We start from the raw sequence: 17,283 nt of genomic DNA, 5'->3' as shown, positions 1-17,283 counted from the left end.
CTATTGCATAGCTTCTATCGCGGGCCTTGAGCGCGGGGACCGAATCCAGAAATTGCGTAACGAAAAACCTCACGCTCCCCACTCCGACGGACACGGAGGTGTGGCTTGAAGGCATAGCATGCAATAGCTTTACCGCGGCAGTACCCGAGTGCCACACGTCTTTTTTATTTATTATTACATATAAGCGTGTTAAGAATACACTGATACATAAAAATAACATAATATAAAGAGATTTTAGTGGCATAAATAGGCATAAGGAAAAAAAAATATTTTTTTATGTACTGTTATTTATATTTTTCCTCATTTTGACATAAATAGGTGAAACTATGTGTATCTAACATATATTGGAAGCTAAAACTCTTCGCTGAAAGCTAAACGCCCGGAAATGCTCCGAGCGTCTGTAGAGCGCTGTAAAAGCTTTTGAATGTTTATCGTTATGGGAGAGCTTATCGAATTCTGCTCAGCAGCTATTCTTGGTAGAGATTTTGTACAAATATTGTACAGTACAATGTGGTATTTGAAATCTACAAAGGATAGGTTAAATGGTTTTATGTTATCTGTAATTCGCTTCTGAATAGTGCATTTAAATGTTTCGTATAGTGAACAAAAAAGAACAGTACATTTATGTTTTTTCATATCCATTAATTGCGTGCACTATATAAATAATCTATACATATAATAAATCTGTAGAAGGGTCAATTCTGTACATTGAAAATATTGACAAATAAATAGCAGGGGGTGTTACTGGATCGAAACCAAACCCAAATATGTGATTAAAAAATTTTTTGTCTGTCTGTCTGTATGTTCAGGCATCACGTGAAAACTAACGGTTCGATTTCGATGAAACTTGGTATAATTATACCTTATTATCCTGGGCATAAAATGGAATACTTTTTATTCTGGAAAAATACGTAGAAAAAAAAATCTTAATTTTTCTTAATTTTTTCGCGCGGACGTAGTCGCGGGCGGAAGCTAATGGTCAATACATTACCTTACATTGGTAATAAAAATTAGGTAAGTATTCCGAAGTTTTAGGGGTAAATTTCTGCAATTCTTATTTCATATTTTAATAACCAGTTCTGAAATATGGAGGGAAAATATCAGTCCATATGGACCTGTAGGAATACATCTGACAAGCATCATATTATGTAAAAAGTGAATAAATGTAAGTCTAGCATCCTGTGTAACAAGAATTAGTATGGAAGGAAACTAAAGAATTATATAAAAACAAAAAGAGACGTGTGGCACTCGGGGACTGCCGCGGTAAAGCTATTGCATAGCATGCCTTCAAGCCACACCTCCGCGCCCGTCGGAGTGGGGAGCGTGAGGTTTTTTCATTACGGAATTTCTCGATTCGGTCCCCACGCTCAAGGCCCGCGATAGAAGCTATGCAATAGCTTAAAAACCAAATTTATGTTTATACGTCAAATATACATTACCACCGAAATATACGCTCGTAAAACATAACACTTCTTCTGTCACACTGGGATTAAAAGTAAATAAATAAAACTTGTCTTTCAAACAAACAACTTTACAACATTATTCCGACAATGGCTTGTCCATAACTCATGAGAGGCACCAAAATTCCAATTTCTCTGTTTATTAACGTTCGACACAAATGCCTTGAACAGTGAATTATATGCAATATCTATGGGCTACCAGGTGGCTATAAGGTAGCAAATTGCAGAAATTCGTCATACATAATTGCATTCAGTTGATAATTATGCGATAGCCGCGAATTATCCGTGTGCATTTTGATCTAAGTGACATTTTGTGAAGTTGCAAACCAAATGCTAATGCATTCCATTAAAATTGTTCGATGCTTTGATGAGATGACTCAGTGGTTTTGGTGTGGTGGTGGAAATGAATGTATATTTGAAGTGAATCTTCTTTAGCCGCGTTGAGAGTAACATTTTCTAGGTGGCGTCATGGAGTAAGGCCACAGGTAAGGCGACGATTTTAATATCTTTGAATCTCGTCAAAGAAGTTTCACTTCTGACACGCGTGCTCCGCACACACGCCATTTTCTATTTTGTTTATTGCACAATAGGAAAGCTTATTATTATGAACGTTGTAAAAAATGATGAAAATAATGTACAACAATTCCCTTAAGGGTTATAAAAATGTTGAAAATCCATTGTTAAAAGAGCCTTCATTAATTATTATTAAGTTATTGCAAGTTACACGAAGGATACAAGGCAGTGAATTAGCCTTTGCTGGTCGATAGAGCAATTTTCTTATGCAAACTACTTTATTATAAATTATAATTATAGAGGAATTAAAGTATTTTAGAAGTACCTTAATAAGTTACTCTATTTAACACTAGCTGTGCCATGCGGTTTTACCCGCATTGCTCCGCTCCTATTGGTCTTAGCGTGATGATATAATTATTATAGCCTATAGACTTCCTCCATAAATGTGCTATCTAAGACCGAAATAATTTTTCAAATAGGACCAGTAGTTCCTGAGATTAGCGCGTACAAACAAACAAACTCTTCAGCTTTATAATATTATATAAGTATAGATAAGAAATGGATAAAATGTTCATTTTTGATATTCATTACATCTTATATTAATTTGAGACTTTAGTAAATTATTGGGTTAGGATTTATATTGTGTTTCACTTTTGCAATGCATATAACGTACATTTAAAAAATGTGAATTATAATAACGAAAATAAAGTCCATACAAGAAAAACAAATGACGTATTTACATTTATATTTTGTCTTAAGTTCCATATTTAAAGCTTCTATTAAATAATCATTAAATATATTTTCAATAAAAGAGAAACTAATTCGAAATTGTTAAGTGAAAACCTAATAGCTGAATGTGACCAAAGTAAGCGTAGGACGATTAAATAACCGTTTTATTGTTATTTCTCTGTGGAACTGTGAACTTTCCTAATGGCAAAGTTGGGGTTTTACAAACCCTATTCATGGCCATTTATGGACATTTAATTCAACTACAAGAAGTTAGTTTCAAGGTACACTTAGTGACTTGAAAAATAATGTTTTGTCGGATGTAGGAAATATTATGATTAACGTAAAAATGTATGTTTTTACCTTTATTGATGTAAATAGATGCTTACTTTCTACCAGAGATAAATGTTAAGAAGTACGTATTTTTGTATGATTGTTTACAAAAATGTCTAGCCAGGTGTTGATGATTTAAGGATTGAAATAGATTTGGGACCTTATTTCATCAGATATCTCTCCTTTTCCTTAAACTAACTTGAAGGAGATAAAATATGGAATGAAAATTTATCACGTGTTATTTGGATAATTTGAAACACCAAGCAAGCGAAGTCGTGAAAGAACAAACATTCACCAATTAATTATATTTTTTTGAAGTGAAAACTTCTTTAGCGGCGTTGAGCACTTTTTCTGTAATGGGTATAAAATCTTAAACTCGCGTCAGGACACGTGACCTGATCGAAAAAGCGTAAGACGGATGGAGAGAACTCAACGTTAATAATCAAGTTTTCACTTCTGCCGGCACTTCCGGAGTGCAACCCGTCTTTTTTTTTTACTTACAACCTATAATAAATGATTATAAATTATGTGTAAAAATACCCTTACAAATTTTACAGCAGATTACATTCGCTATCAGTTAATGTAAATGAGCCCTTACCGTTACGGTAATTATAAATTAATGATGATTTTACAGTTACGCAAAACTCTGGGGTGGCTGGAAAAGGTTGCGAAGTTAGCAGATACAAATTTGAATAGATAACCGGGTTTTTAAATATAAAATGTATTTACATCACTAATTGAAGGCATGTAAAGATTAATGTATAAATATATAAAGAACTTTCTTGGTTTATCAGGCAGAACTTTGGAACTTAAATAGCTTTTTGTACAAGGTAAATTTTTTAAGCTCTTCTTTTTAAAGTATATAATGAAGACTACCGTCTATTATAAACTGTATTTATATCTATGTCTTAAAGAAAACTACTTCTAATTGATATTCAGTGTCATATGTTTGAAAGACAAAAATTTCTTTTAACATTCCTTTAAATTTCCTACTATACTAGGATATTCGTCATAAGATCAAAGAGTTTCGAAACTGCCCTAATTACCGTTTTAGCGAAGGTCGACACTTCAAATTCAAATATTTATTTAGGGTCTTTATCGACTTTCCAACACACCCCGAATTTTCCTTTTGTATGTAATATTATATGGTTATTTTAAGGTCTTATTGTAGCATTAAAAAAGCTGCACAGTGTGTTATACTAGCTTTTTGACCGCGATTTTCTAAAACCGAATAAATTATAAACTAAAACCTGCCTTTTCAATCACTCTATCTATTAAAAAAACCCAAAATTGTTGCATAATTTTAATTCCCTAATATATTTTTCAACCCAGTATTTCCACCAAATTGAAATTTTCACGTGCGAAATTATTTGGTTTATCGCAAAAGCATTATAAATATTTTTATTACATAGCGGTTATATTAATATTTATTTTATTTCAAACTCAAACAGTTACAAAATAACCTCAAAAATTTAGCTTCATAAAAATAACTTCAAATTCCGTAACTGAATTTGTTTTGCTGAAAAATATACTGAAAAAAGAAATATCTTATAATATTATTTAATTTTTATATAGACAACGAAAATAATCCAAACCAAAATTTATTCCTTATAAAAATATGGATTTTATTAAATTAATTTTTATTAAAGAGCAAGATTCATGTTTCAATTCACAAATCTAAGCCAAAATGATTACTTAAAATCACAACATCTGAATTAATTTATATACATATATTATCTAACATACATTTTACAAACCTCTTTACAATATTACTGCAAATAAACCATAATCCATACTAATATTATAAATGCGAAAGTAACTCTGTCTGTCTGTCTGTTACTCAATCACGCCTAAACTACTGAACCGATTTGCATGAAATTGGTATGGAGATATTTTGATACCCGAGAAAGGACATAGGCTACCTTTTATTGCGAAATATGTACCACGGGCGAAGCCGGGGCGGACCTCTAGTATTATTATATACTTCATTCCACATCCTTTCATTTACTTGCACTTTAAACAAATAAGAAAAACATTAAAATAGAAAAAAGAGCGTATGTACCGATCACACGTGTCAGAAGTGAAACTTCTTTGCCAAGATTCAAAGATACCAAAATCGTCACCTTACTCCCTGACGTGACGGTATTGCCATGACGTGACGGTAATGCCATGACGTGACGATAATGCCATGACGTGACGGTATTGCCATGACGCGACCTTGAAATTTTACTCTCAACGCGCCTAAAGAAGTTTCACTTCAAAACTTTCATAAAAAAACCCTATCAGAATTGCGTCCACACCAATATTTGTTCCAAACTTTTCCAGACCATTTTGTTTTACTTTGCTAGTATTTTATCACACTTCGAATAAAACGTAATTTTAGATATTAAATACTTTTTAATGGGCTCATTTTACCCTTTTTGTAACTTTTTCAATTCGTTAACGTGTGACATTTTTGGACGTGAAATATGAACGGAATTTATTATTACATTAGGCAAGCATTAGGCACATATTTAGAAATGGCTTGAGCTATATTTCAGTTTGTGTATGCAATATCCTTATTTATGTGCCTCTAAAGTACAGTTACACTAGCTGATTTAGTAAATGATAGGATATTTTTAGTGAATAATGTTTGATTTAAAATATAAATATGCAAAAAGAATAACAACTTTACGTAGATATAGAATAATATTTCCCCTTTTAATGGCATCATGCTTCACAGACTACACACTTCAATGTGTATTTTTAAGTATTGTAGTAGTATTGTAGCATATAAGTATTGTATAAATTGTTTTTCATTATGTACGTGTGAGGCTATGTGTCATTAAATAAAGGTTTTTTCTTTCTTTCTTTCTTTCTTAAAATAACGGTGCATTTAGACCAAACGAACATAGAGCTAGAGCAAGATCATTCTTTCGTGATGTTTTAGTGTAAACGAAGACTCGTATTCAGTGTTGTTCAGTATTAGAACATTGCATAGAATCTTTTCGAACGCACTAAGAACAACGAACGGATGCTCTACAACTGTTTACACTAAGAATTTGACATAATGGGGTTAAAATGATTGATGTATAGATACATTTTATAAAAATAGTTAGACAAATTATCATTATTTTTGGTTCGGGAATCTATCGATATTATAATTAACTAGATTTCCGCCCGCGGCTTCGTCCGCGTTTTCAAAGGAAAACCCGCATAGTTCCTGTTCCCGTGGGATTTCCGGGATAAAACCTATCCTATGTGTTAATCCAAGTTACCCTCTATATGTGTGCTAAATTTCATTCTATCGGTTCAGTAGTTTTTACGTGAAAGAGTAACAAACATCCATACAAACTTTCGCCTTTATGTATTAAGATTAAGATAATATTATTTACCATTTTACAGTGAAATACAAACGTTTGTCACATAAATAACATTATAAATAAATTAAAAACATATCACATACAATCGCTGAAGCAATATTTCAATGTATTCACAAGCCGCAGAAATAGCAATTAAGTAGTACAAGCCACTCTAATTGTTTCCGACTCATTTAATTGGTAACGTTGTATAGTTTATTTTATAGTACAACTAGCGGTCCGCCCCGGCTTCGCCCGTGGTACATATGAAAAATAGATGTTGGCCGATTCTCAGACTTACCCGATATGCACAGAAAATTTCATGAGAATCGGTCCACCCGTTTCGGAGGAGTATTCAGACTAACATTGTGACACGAGAATTTTATATATAAGATATATCTTGGTTGTGGCAATTTGTTTGATGCTGTTTTTTTTTAACATTTTCAATAAAAATTTAAAATCAGCTAGGTGAGTTTGGAAGACGCACATAAATGTTATATGTACATTAAAATATTACTATATTTAATTGTATGAACATGTGTTAATTATTATTTATTGTTTCGTATTTTAATACGTTTTCTATATATGATAGTTAATAATTGTATAAGTAGATTTAAGTTTATAAGTGACTAGCTGTGCTCCGCGGTTTTACCCGCAGTGCTCCGCTCCTGCTGGTCTTAGCGAGATGATATTATATAGCCTCGATGAATGGGCTATTTAACACCGAAAGAATTTTTCAAATCGGACCAGTAGTTCCCGAGATTAGCGCGTTCAAACAAACAAACAATCTCTTCAGCTTTATAATATAAGTATAGATATTATTTTTTTATTTCTTTCTTTCTTACGTTTCTCTTCTCTAATCAAACGAGGTCGAATATTTTTTTAGCTTATTTGTGCGGAACCCACAGATAGTATTGCACCGATCGGTTTTTTATTGTCTTTCAAATATAAATTATATATAAAATAAATTTAAATTAACGTAATATTATAGTAGTAAGTGAATTAACGTTAGCAGGTGAAGCCACGAGGCGCAACTAGTTCTATATTACACCATTATAATATAAAGCAACAGATGGAGAGCAATTTAAAACAGAAAGCTGTTAAGTTTTTATCATAAATTCTTTGAGGAAGAGAAATGGGTTTTTAAATGAACCGTTTTCTGAAACGGCTCGCTATTTGAGACTTCAAATACAATTTACATTAAAAAATAAATTTACATATTAGAATAGTAACGAAACTAAGAAAAATAGTTTTAAATAAGTAAGAAAATTCTCTTAAAACACACTCGTAGTTAAAATTATTTACAACTAGCTGTGCCCCGCGGTTTCACTCCTTTTGGTCTTAGGGTGATGATAATATATGTATAGCCTATAACTAGGTATGCCTACAACCTTCCTCGATAAATGGGCTATCTAATTAGTATCTATAGATTATAATATTAGTATAGATTGTACCATTCCTTAAGTTACAAAATTTTGATTTAAAATATAATTGTCCAGTTAATTTCCAATATGTACATTCGAAGATTTAGCCTACTACTTTGAAGCCAACTTCATAAGTTATTTACCGAGTTCCCGTTTTTCTAATGAGCTTGTATTAAGTATATATCTATATATTATGAAACAACGCTTTCTCAGCAAAATAAACTTCCTTGATTAATGACGCCATTTATTATTTTAGTCACATCTGCGCCTCTTATTTTGTCGCGCCAAAAATCCTATCAAGGTTAATTTTAGACAACGAATGAACTAAATACTGATGACACAATTTGTAAACTTATTTAGTTAACTTATATGAAAATCATATTATTATAAACGCTAAAGTATATATTACATAGATGGATGGATGTTTGCTCTTTCATGTAAAAACTGCTTGACAGATTTGGATGAAACTTTACAGGAATATAGTTCATACATCAAAATAACACATGAGCTATAGAAATACGATTTTGCATGCAGATTCGTCAGCGGGTGAAACCGCGCGGCACAGCTAGTAAGCACAGCAGCTCGACGCAAAAAAACACATACTGATATTTTATAATCATGCTTTTTCTATGACCTGTTTATATTGATATAATTTGATATTTAACTAGCCTTCCATGACTATGAGGTTGTCTGGAAGAAATCGCTACCTTAGCGATAAGATCGCCAATTTAGCTCTTGTATAGGTAGATATATTCTGGTTTAAAGTACAGCTATTATTTATCTTCATTATTGTACGTTTTCCTATTGTCTGTGTTTTTTGTTATTATTTTTGTTTCTGGTGCAATTAAAGTATTTATTCATTCATTCATTATCTTAATCTTAATCTTATCTTAATATTATAAATCTTATCTTATATATTATAAAGGCGAAAGTTTGTAAGGATGTATGGATGTTTGTTACTCTTTCACGTAAAAACTACTGAACCGATTACAATGAAATTTAGCACACAAATAGAGGGTAACTTGGATTAACACATAGGATAGGTTTTATCCCGGAAATCCCACGGGAACGGGAACTATGCGGGTTTTCCTTTGCAAACGCGGGCGAAGCCGCGGGCGGAAATCTAGTTGTAAAATATTTTCTTTGATGTTATATTTAGTTATCACTTATATTATACGATTATATCTAAAAATGTATTGTTTTAAATTTAATTGAAGTTTCACACAAAGTTTCATTTATTCGCCTCAAATTAATTCCCAAATTATAGGTATCAGAGCACTATCTATAACGTCTAGAACTTTCTAGCCCTTTCAGTTAAGCTGAAATGGTTAAGCCTCAAACCCAACGTATGAAGATGAATGGGTTAATCCTATTCTAAGGCTTTGTAGAGTGTTAATGATATTAACTTGATAAATGGCATCGCTAAGCAATTTAAGTTGCGTGTTGTTAATTAATTTTGTAGATTTTTGTGTCTAGACATAAAAATATGTTCTAAAAATTAGCGTGTGAAAAATTTCAGATCTATACTAATATTATAAAGCTGAAGAGTTTGTTTGTTTGTTTGAACGCGCTAATCTCAGGAGCTACTGGTCCCATTTGAAAAATTATTTCAGAGTTATTCAATTATTCAGACTGCTAAAAATAATATATTATTTGACCCGAGGAGATCTGCAAATAAATCTTGGATTGACGGAGATTACGGTTAAATAGTAATTAGGATTTTCTTATTTCTAGTCATTATGGATCTTCTTAATTGGAATTTCTTACCAAGGTAATTTATTCTTATAGACTTGAGATACTAATTTTATTACAATTTCAATATTATTTATAATGAAATTTGCGTTGTTTTTTGTTACAAATTATATTTTTTTTTACTTTTGAAACTCAGAATTGCACTAGATAAAAATATAATATCGAATTTCCCTAAATTTTGTGATTATGAGGACTAAAGATAAAGAATAATTCATTTATTTATGTTAATTCAGTTAAATTAATTTTAAAAAGTTATAATAAATTAATATCTTGCACGACAGTAAATTTGAATTTAACTCTATATATAAATGCATATAAGAAACATAACACTTAACCTAAAAAAATAATAAAAGGGACCAAAAAGAAACAAAAAGCATTTAAAAACAATAATTTATTGTATGTAGATACATTTGACAGTATCATTAATCAAATTAAATATGTGGTGAGCCGTAGTATTTTGTGGTCATTGTTTTAAAATTAATAGTCATAGGATGTCTGTAACCGATATATTGAAAAATAAATGAATTTAAGTAACTACTACTACTAACTGCTTGTCCCTGGCTTTGCCTGCGATGTGAAGAAATATAAAGTCTTTGTAACTCGGTAAAGCTGTAATGTGCTAAATTCTAATGGTAACAGAAATTAACATCGGACTAGGAGTTTTTCAGTTAAAACAAACGAAGAAAAAAAGAAGTCACGTGTCAGAAGTGAAACTTCTTTGGCAAGATTCAAGGATCGCAAAATCGTCTCCTTATTTTATGACGAGACGGAATTGCCATGACGCGACCTTGAAATTTTACTCAACGCGCCTGAAGAAGTTTCACTTGAATAAAAAATGTAATTTTTTATTTTATTTTTAATAAATTTTATCTAAAGCATAGTAATATTTTCACTCCATGTTTTTCCGTTTGTTTATCGAGATACAGAGCTAAATTATTACAAAAATATTGATAGCGTGATCCAAACCCATCAATGCTTTGTTAATTACCGCTACCTATTAGTAAATTAACAATTTGACTTGTTTTATCAATCATAACACCTAGATGAAAATAATATGAAGTTAGTAGCTATGCAAATAAGTTAATATTAATTCAATCAAATTAAAGATTTTAAACGCGACTTATTCATTGTATTATTATTCCGACGTTTTGCACACATTGCAGCGAGCGTGGACTCTTTAATTTCTGAATGTATGATAATATAATACTCGTGTAAAATCAAATACAAAAAAAACAATCATTTTATTTACTATCGAACCATGACCTCTTTGATTTAAGTCGAAGGCCTTACCCACAACACCATAACTGATCTCCTACTTAAAACATTATAATATCGACCACTTAGCAACCAAGCATTTAGTACGATATTATTTTAACATACAAATGTTAGTAACTCGATGTACGATATAATTTATTATCTTAACCCAACCCTTCTATATATAACAACGCCTAAAATTATGCAAATGATTCTCTATTTGTTTTACTAAAATAGTTAACTCTACGAATAGCATAATTTAATTAAGGTCCTTTTATTAAATAGCTTTTACTTTCTTCTCAAATAATATTACATTATTTTAGATATACCTATAATGTCATATTTTATATCTATATTGACTATTCTCCTAATTATACATAAAATTTTGGACTCATCAAAAAAACTATGAACGCACTAATCCTGCGGAGGGATCCCAGACCATCAATATTGTATTCGTATGGTTAACATTAGGTACATTTTTTTCTATGTTTTTACCACAGTTTCAGTAGGTTGTCTAGAAGAGATTGTTCCATAGCGACGAGACTTGCATTTAAGTATTGAATGGAGGGCTTTCATTCATTTTCATTTGTTATGAGAAAATAGAAAAATGTGAACAATTTAGTGATATAATAGATAAATGAGATCACGCCATTACCTAGTTATCCAATAATTACATTTTGTCATGCGATTCCTCAACGTATTTTAACTAACCGGTACGTTCAATATATTTTATTAAAATAAAATTATTTTTTTATTATAAAAATATAATAGTCCGGGATACATCGCCCATTTTTGCAAGTGATTACTATCAAGCTAATTTTTCGTGAGTAGCTTTATTTTGATGAGATGCCCAATAATTTCATGTACAAAACTCTCGATTGTGGTAGCTACCAGAGGAAACAAGGATAAAATATTTTGATTTGATGGTTCTCAAATATTAATTACTAACTGAATGTTTTTTTTTGTTCAATCTCAAGATTATTATCTTAATTATTCGAAAAAATATTTGTCCTACAAAATCTATGGTTTGATCAAAGAGTCCCCCTTTCCAATGTGTATCGATAACGAAGTCATCATAAATGATTACTAACCAGCTGATTTTTTTATTTTCACTTATTTAATACTTATATAATTCAACAGACATATTGTCCTACAAATTGCGTAATAAATATTTGAGAACCGTCAAATCAAAAATTTTTATCCTTGTTACCTCTGTAAGCTACCACAATCGAGAGTTTCGTACATGAAATTATTGGGCGTCTCATCAAAATAAAGCTACTCACGAAAAATTAGCTTGATAGTAATCACTTGCAAAAATGGGCGATGTATCCCGGACTATAAGAATTTCGGTTAATAAAATTACAGATGGAAATAATGTCACTAAAGTTAACATCTATTCAATGTTTTGTTTGTTTGAACTCGCTAATTTCAGGAGCTGTGGAACTGAATAATTTATTTTATGTCGAAACGTCCATTTATTGAGGTTTTCTTTTAATACAGACTTCGTGAAAACTTTAGAAGACAATTCACCATACATTGATCACAAGGAAGGCAAAACTTACATCTGTACACCAACAAAATCATTACCCTACAAATCCTGTGAAACAAACATACACAATGTTAAATATGAAAGGGACGTCAATGAAACACGCTAGATCAATGCAAACTGTTTTTTAATAAAGATTTCTGCCTACCTACACATACATGATATTTTATGACATTGCATACATAACACTTTTCCCTTCTTAATTAAACAATATATATTCAATAAGTCTGATTCACACTTAAAGTTAGCAAAACAACATTTTATACTGTTATAACATAAAAAGTCATACCTATTGTTTAAAATATAGTAATGACGTATAAAAACATTCACCCCACACTAAAAATAGCACGTAACTGACAATATAATATTACATATAGTTTACATCCGTTTAAGTTTTCGTATACAGCGCAATGCTGCTTTCCTACGTATACGCTCATGCTGCACTGGTGATTTCGGTGAAGCGGCCAGGTCCCGCCGCTCCCCGTCACCCTCCACATCATCCACACCTTCCTGCCCTTGCGAGCCCAAACTACACGCTTCATCCTCAACACTATTACCTCCTCCCTCTTTCCTCTCATAACTCTCACTATCCGATGGTGACGACACGGCCTGACTTAACGAAAAACGCGATTTTCTAGTAAGTAATTGATCGATATGCCGCTTGTGCTTCCGCCCGTCGCTCGTTTGAACTTTATATGATACGGGACTAAGGCTATCAGTGATAATCCCGTCGACCCACTTACTATTATTCTTTGAATAATCTCGCATGAATATTCGATCACCTTCTTTAGCAATTCGCAAAGGCGTTGGTCGACGTTGCTCTTCCACTATCTGAGCGGCGCGCACTCGTTCAGCCGTATCGGGTCGCATCAAATCAAGACGCCCACGCAAACGTCTCCCTAACAAAGACACTGCAGGTTCGACTCCTGTCGTGCATTGTTCCGTATTTCTGTACGAAAATAAAAACCGAGTAAGCGCAACGCTAGCATCAGTTCTATCTACCTGTGCTTTTTTAAGTACTGATTTTATAGAACGCACCGCATTTTCAGCGGCTCCGTTACTAGAGGGATGGTAAGGTGCGATTAACGTATGTTTAATTCCATTTCGTTGTAAATAGTTTGCAAATTCCGATGACGAAAACGGAGGCCCGTTATCACTTATTAATCTTTTAGGTAACCCGAAACGTGCAAACCATTGTCTTAAACAATTAATCACTAAACGTGCGGACGTCGAGCTTACCTTTTCTACCTCTATCCACTTTGAATGAGCGTCAATCAAAATTAAATAGTAATCATGATTAAAGGGACCCAAAAAATCAATATGTACTCGCGACCATGGTTCGCTCGGCCAGGGCCACGAGTGCACGGGCGCAGCACGCGGCGCCGCCCGCGTCTCGCGGCACGCGGCACACTCACGGGCTATGCATTCTATATCACTATCTATGTTATCCCACCACACATAATTACGAGCAATCTGTTTCATTTTTATTATACCCGGATGTCCCTCATGAATTTCTTTTAAAACGATTTCCCTTAAAGACCTAGGAACGATAATTCTATAACCCCAAACGATGCAGCCTTGGTCTATATGCAGACTTTCTTTACGATTAGAATAACATAATTCTATTTTATTTAATTCGCTTTTAGGTGGCCAACCGTATAGTATAAACCCATAAATCTTGCTTAACAAAGAATCTTTAGCCGTCTCAATTTTAATATCTTTAAAATTAATCGGAAAATTATCTTGTGCAAAATTAAGATAACTACATTCTTCACTTCTTAAATTGCAATCTATAAATTTAAGAGGAAGACGCGAAAGAGTATCTGCAAAACAATTATTTTTTGATGACACAAATTCTATATCGAAATCATAGGCTGCCAGCTTTACGGCGTAACGTTGCAAACGACTAGCCGCGGTCATCGGAATTCCTTTATTCTTTCCAAAAATATAGCTTAAGGGACGGTGATCGCTTCGCAGAGTGAATTTCCTCCCGTACAAATATTGGTGATGCTTCGTGACCCCAAAAACGATCGCCAAAGCTTCTTTATCTAATTGTGAATAATTAGTCTCTGCCGAATTTAACGTACGACTCGCCGCGCACAGCAGCCGCTCCGCGCCGGCCGCGTCGCGCTGCGTCAACACCGCGCCCACCCCGTACGCGCTGCTATCCACTGAAAGGATCAACGCACGCTTAGGATCGTAATGCGCGAGCACAGGAGAACTACTCAGCACCTTTTTAATTTTTGCAAATACCCTATCACACATATCCGTCCATTCCCATGTAACATTCTTTTTTAATAAATCATACAGTGGCTTAAGTATATCGCTCATGTTTATACAAAATTTAGAATAAAAGTTCACTAGACCCATAAAACTTTTAAGTTGCGTTATATTAGTAGGACGGGGCGCTCCCACAATTGCATCTATTTTCGTCTTATCCGTATGTAGACCGAATTTATTTATTTTATATCCTAAATAAGTTACACTGTCTTGAAAAAATCGACATTTAGAAAAATTTATTCTTAACCCGTTTTCTTGCAATCTTTGTAGGACCGCCCTTAAATTTTTTAAATGTGTTAATTTGTCCTTACCAGTGACACAAATGTCATCCGCAAACACAGCCGTAGAAGGCAACCCACTTAACGTTTCTTCCATAATTTTTTGAAAATTTTCAGGTATACATTTTATACCGAATGGAACACGCTTATAAACAAAAGTACCAATGTGAGTCGTGATTGCCGTCATCGGTTGTGAATCCTCATGTAAAATACATTGTTGAAATGCATTTGATAAATCTAATTTAGTATATTGTTCACCTCCCCCCAATACAGCAAACAAATCTTCGATACGAGGGAGTGGGTAATGAAAATCCTTTAACAATGGATTTATAGTTACCTTATAATCACCACACAATCTTATCGTACCGTTCGGCTTAACAACAGGTACAATCGGTGTGCCATAGTCTGATCTCTCAACTTTATAAATGACACCCATCCGTTGCAGTTTTTCCAGTTCTTGCTCGACAGGTTTACGAAGCGCAAGAGGTAATGGACGCGATTTAACAAATATAGGCGTATTGTCATTTAAATACAATTTAAATTTTGATTTAAACGTTCCTAACCCGTCTGCAAATACTTCAGGAAATTCATTATGTAAAGAAACTGCAACGGATTCGCTATCACACATGTTATATAACTCGCTAATTCCTAATTTTAAATGTTTTATCCACATTCTGCCCATCAATGGGGGGCCACCATTTTCAATTATATATAATTTAACATTTTCGGCCATCATTTTTCCACAAAAAACATTTACTACAATATAACCGATCGTCTTAATAATACCACCAGTATACGACTTTAAAATTAGCGAGTTATTTTGAATCGGAATATGACTAAAATTATCATTATAATACATTTTTGAAATTACAGAAATTTTACTTCCAGTATCGATTTCAAACTTACATGAAACATTATTAACCCTTAAATTAACATAATACGGCCCGTCGCCGTCAGAGTTTACTACTATATTATAGAAATTACTACATTCGTCCGAAGAAGAATCATTTAGAAAGTACTGAGATTTACTCTTACCGTTTAAAATCGATTCACTTTTTTTACACACTGCTTTTAAATGACCTCTTTGACCGCACATGTCACAATTATAATTTTTAAACCGACACTTGCCCTCTGCATGACCCGATTTACCACAGCGCGCACATATCCGCTGCCCGGTGAGCGCGCGCGCGGCCCCGCTCGGCCCAGCGCCGGCGCCGCGCGGCCCCGCGCCTGCGATGCGATGCAAGCCGTCGTCCGCGAGCGGCGCGGAGCGGCCCGCCAGCGCGCCCGGAGCGCACGCCGTCGCCGCATGCCGTTCCGCCGCCTCCAAAGCCAAAGCCAACTCCACCGCTCTCTTGTAGTTAATACTCTTTTCCGCAAATATTCTTGATCTCATGTCTTCATTGCACAGACCCGAAACGAACTGATCGCGTAAATTATTCTCCAAACATAAACCAAAGTTGCACGTTTTAGCAAGATGTTTTAGTGCTTGCAAATATTCTCGCACACTCTCCCCTTGACGCTGAATTCTTTGTCGGAACACGTGTCTTTCTGCTATTTCTGAGCGATCAGGTTCGAGATGATCTTTCACCAACTTGATTAAATCGTCGTAACCTTTCGACTCGGGAGTATCGGGTGAACACAAATCACACATCAGTTCGTAACACTCGGCGCCGACCACGGTAACCAACATGGCTACTCTCAAAGAATCGTCGATACTATTTAAACTTATAAATTGGTTCACACGACGAACATAAGCGTCCCAATTGTTACTGTTAATATTATAGGGTTCTATATGACCGATAGGCATTTTTGTTACTGAATAGTTTAAACGCGTGATGGTAAAAATTCCTCGTCGCCAATGTTAAATATGAAAGGGACGTCAATGAAACACGCTAGATCAATGCAAACTGTTTTTTAATAAAGATTTCTGCCTACCTACACATACATGATATTTTATGACATTGCATACATAACACACAAAAACCTTCCTGTCCCTTCCATAATCGAGTAATAAATAAAACAAGATAATTCACGCTGAATTCAAAGATACTCGAGTGAAGTCAGGGGTAAAAGCTAGCTTGTATCGGCTTTATGGTTAACGTTAAGCGGTAATACAGAGCTTACGCCTACTGCACAGGCGGTGTTAAAAGTGTGGCCATGGACTACGCGTTTTTTAATAGTTCCTTAAAAGTAAAGGTACCTAACGAAACAAGATTTAAATATTATTAAGTTAGTTTGATTTTTTTCTCCATTTGAAAAGTTTGGAATTTAAATTTTAAATCAAAAGCAAGCGTTCTATGTTATTTATTAATAAATTTGAATTCATTAAGTGTGTCTTGAGAGTCTCAGCTCTACCATATTGTTACGTTACCTCTA

General features: G+C 33.7%; 1 protein-coding gene across 1 annotated transcript; it reads right to left on the bottom strand.

Moving 5' to 3' along the window:
* Positions 1–12,724: 12,724 nt before the first annotated feature.
* LOC149483162 (uncharacterized) lies at positions 12,725–16,849 on the bottom strand. Its single transcript, XM_089702878.1, has 3 exons — positions 15,242–16,849; positions 14,434–14,659; positions 12,725–13,272 (listed from the first exon to the last, which is right to left on the bottom strand). The coding sequence occupies exons 1-3, from the start codon at positions 16,712–16,714 to the stop codon at positions 12,725–12,727; spliced, it is 2,247 nt and encodes a 748-aa protein (XP_089559004.1). The 5' UTR covers positions 16,715–16,849.
* Between the last annotated feature and the right edge of the window lie 434 nt (positions 16,850–17,283).

Source organism: Colias philodice, chromosome 13 (genome assembly GCF_061535455.1).
Source record: "Colias philodice isolate Cphi_HAF_F1 chromosome 13, ilColPhil1 Martin Lab GWU primary, whole genome shotgun sequence".
NCBI lineage: Eukaryota > Metazoa > Arthropoda > Insecta > Lepidoptera > Pieridae > Colias > Colias philodice.
The sequence above is the reverse complement of the archived record's forward strand: the minus strand, read 5'-3'. Positions and strand labels throughout refer to the sequence as shown.

Bases quoted from the DNA above. Each gene is read 5' to 3' on its own strand.
- LOC149483162 (XM_089702878.1), bottom strand. From the start codon at position 16,714: ATGCCTATCGGTCATATAGAACCCTATAATATTAACAGTAACAATTGG. The intron at 14,660-15,241 runs GTAACTATAAAT...GATATACTTAAG, and splicing joins GATTGTGTGGTGATTATAAG to CCACTGTATGATTTATTAAA. The intron at 13,273-14,433 runs GTACGTTAAATT...AATGCACGACAG, and splicing joins GCTGCTGTGCGCGGCGAGTC to GAGTCGAACCTGCAGTGTCT.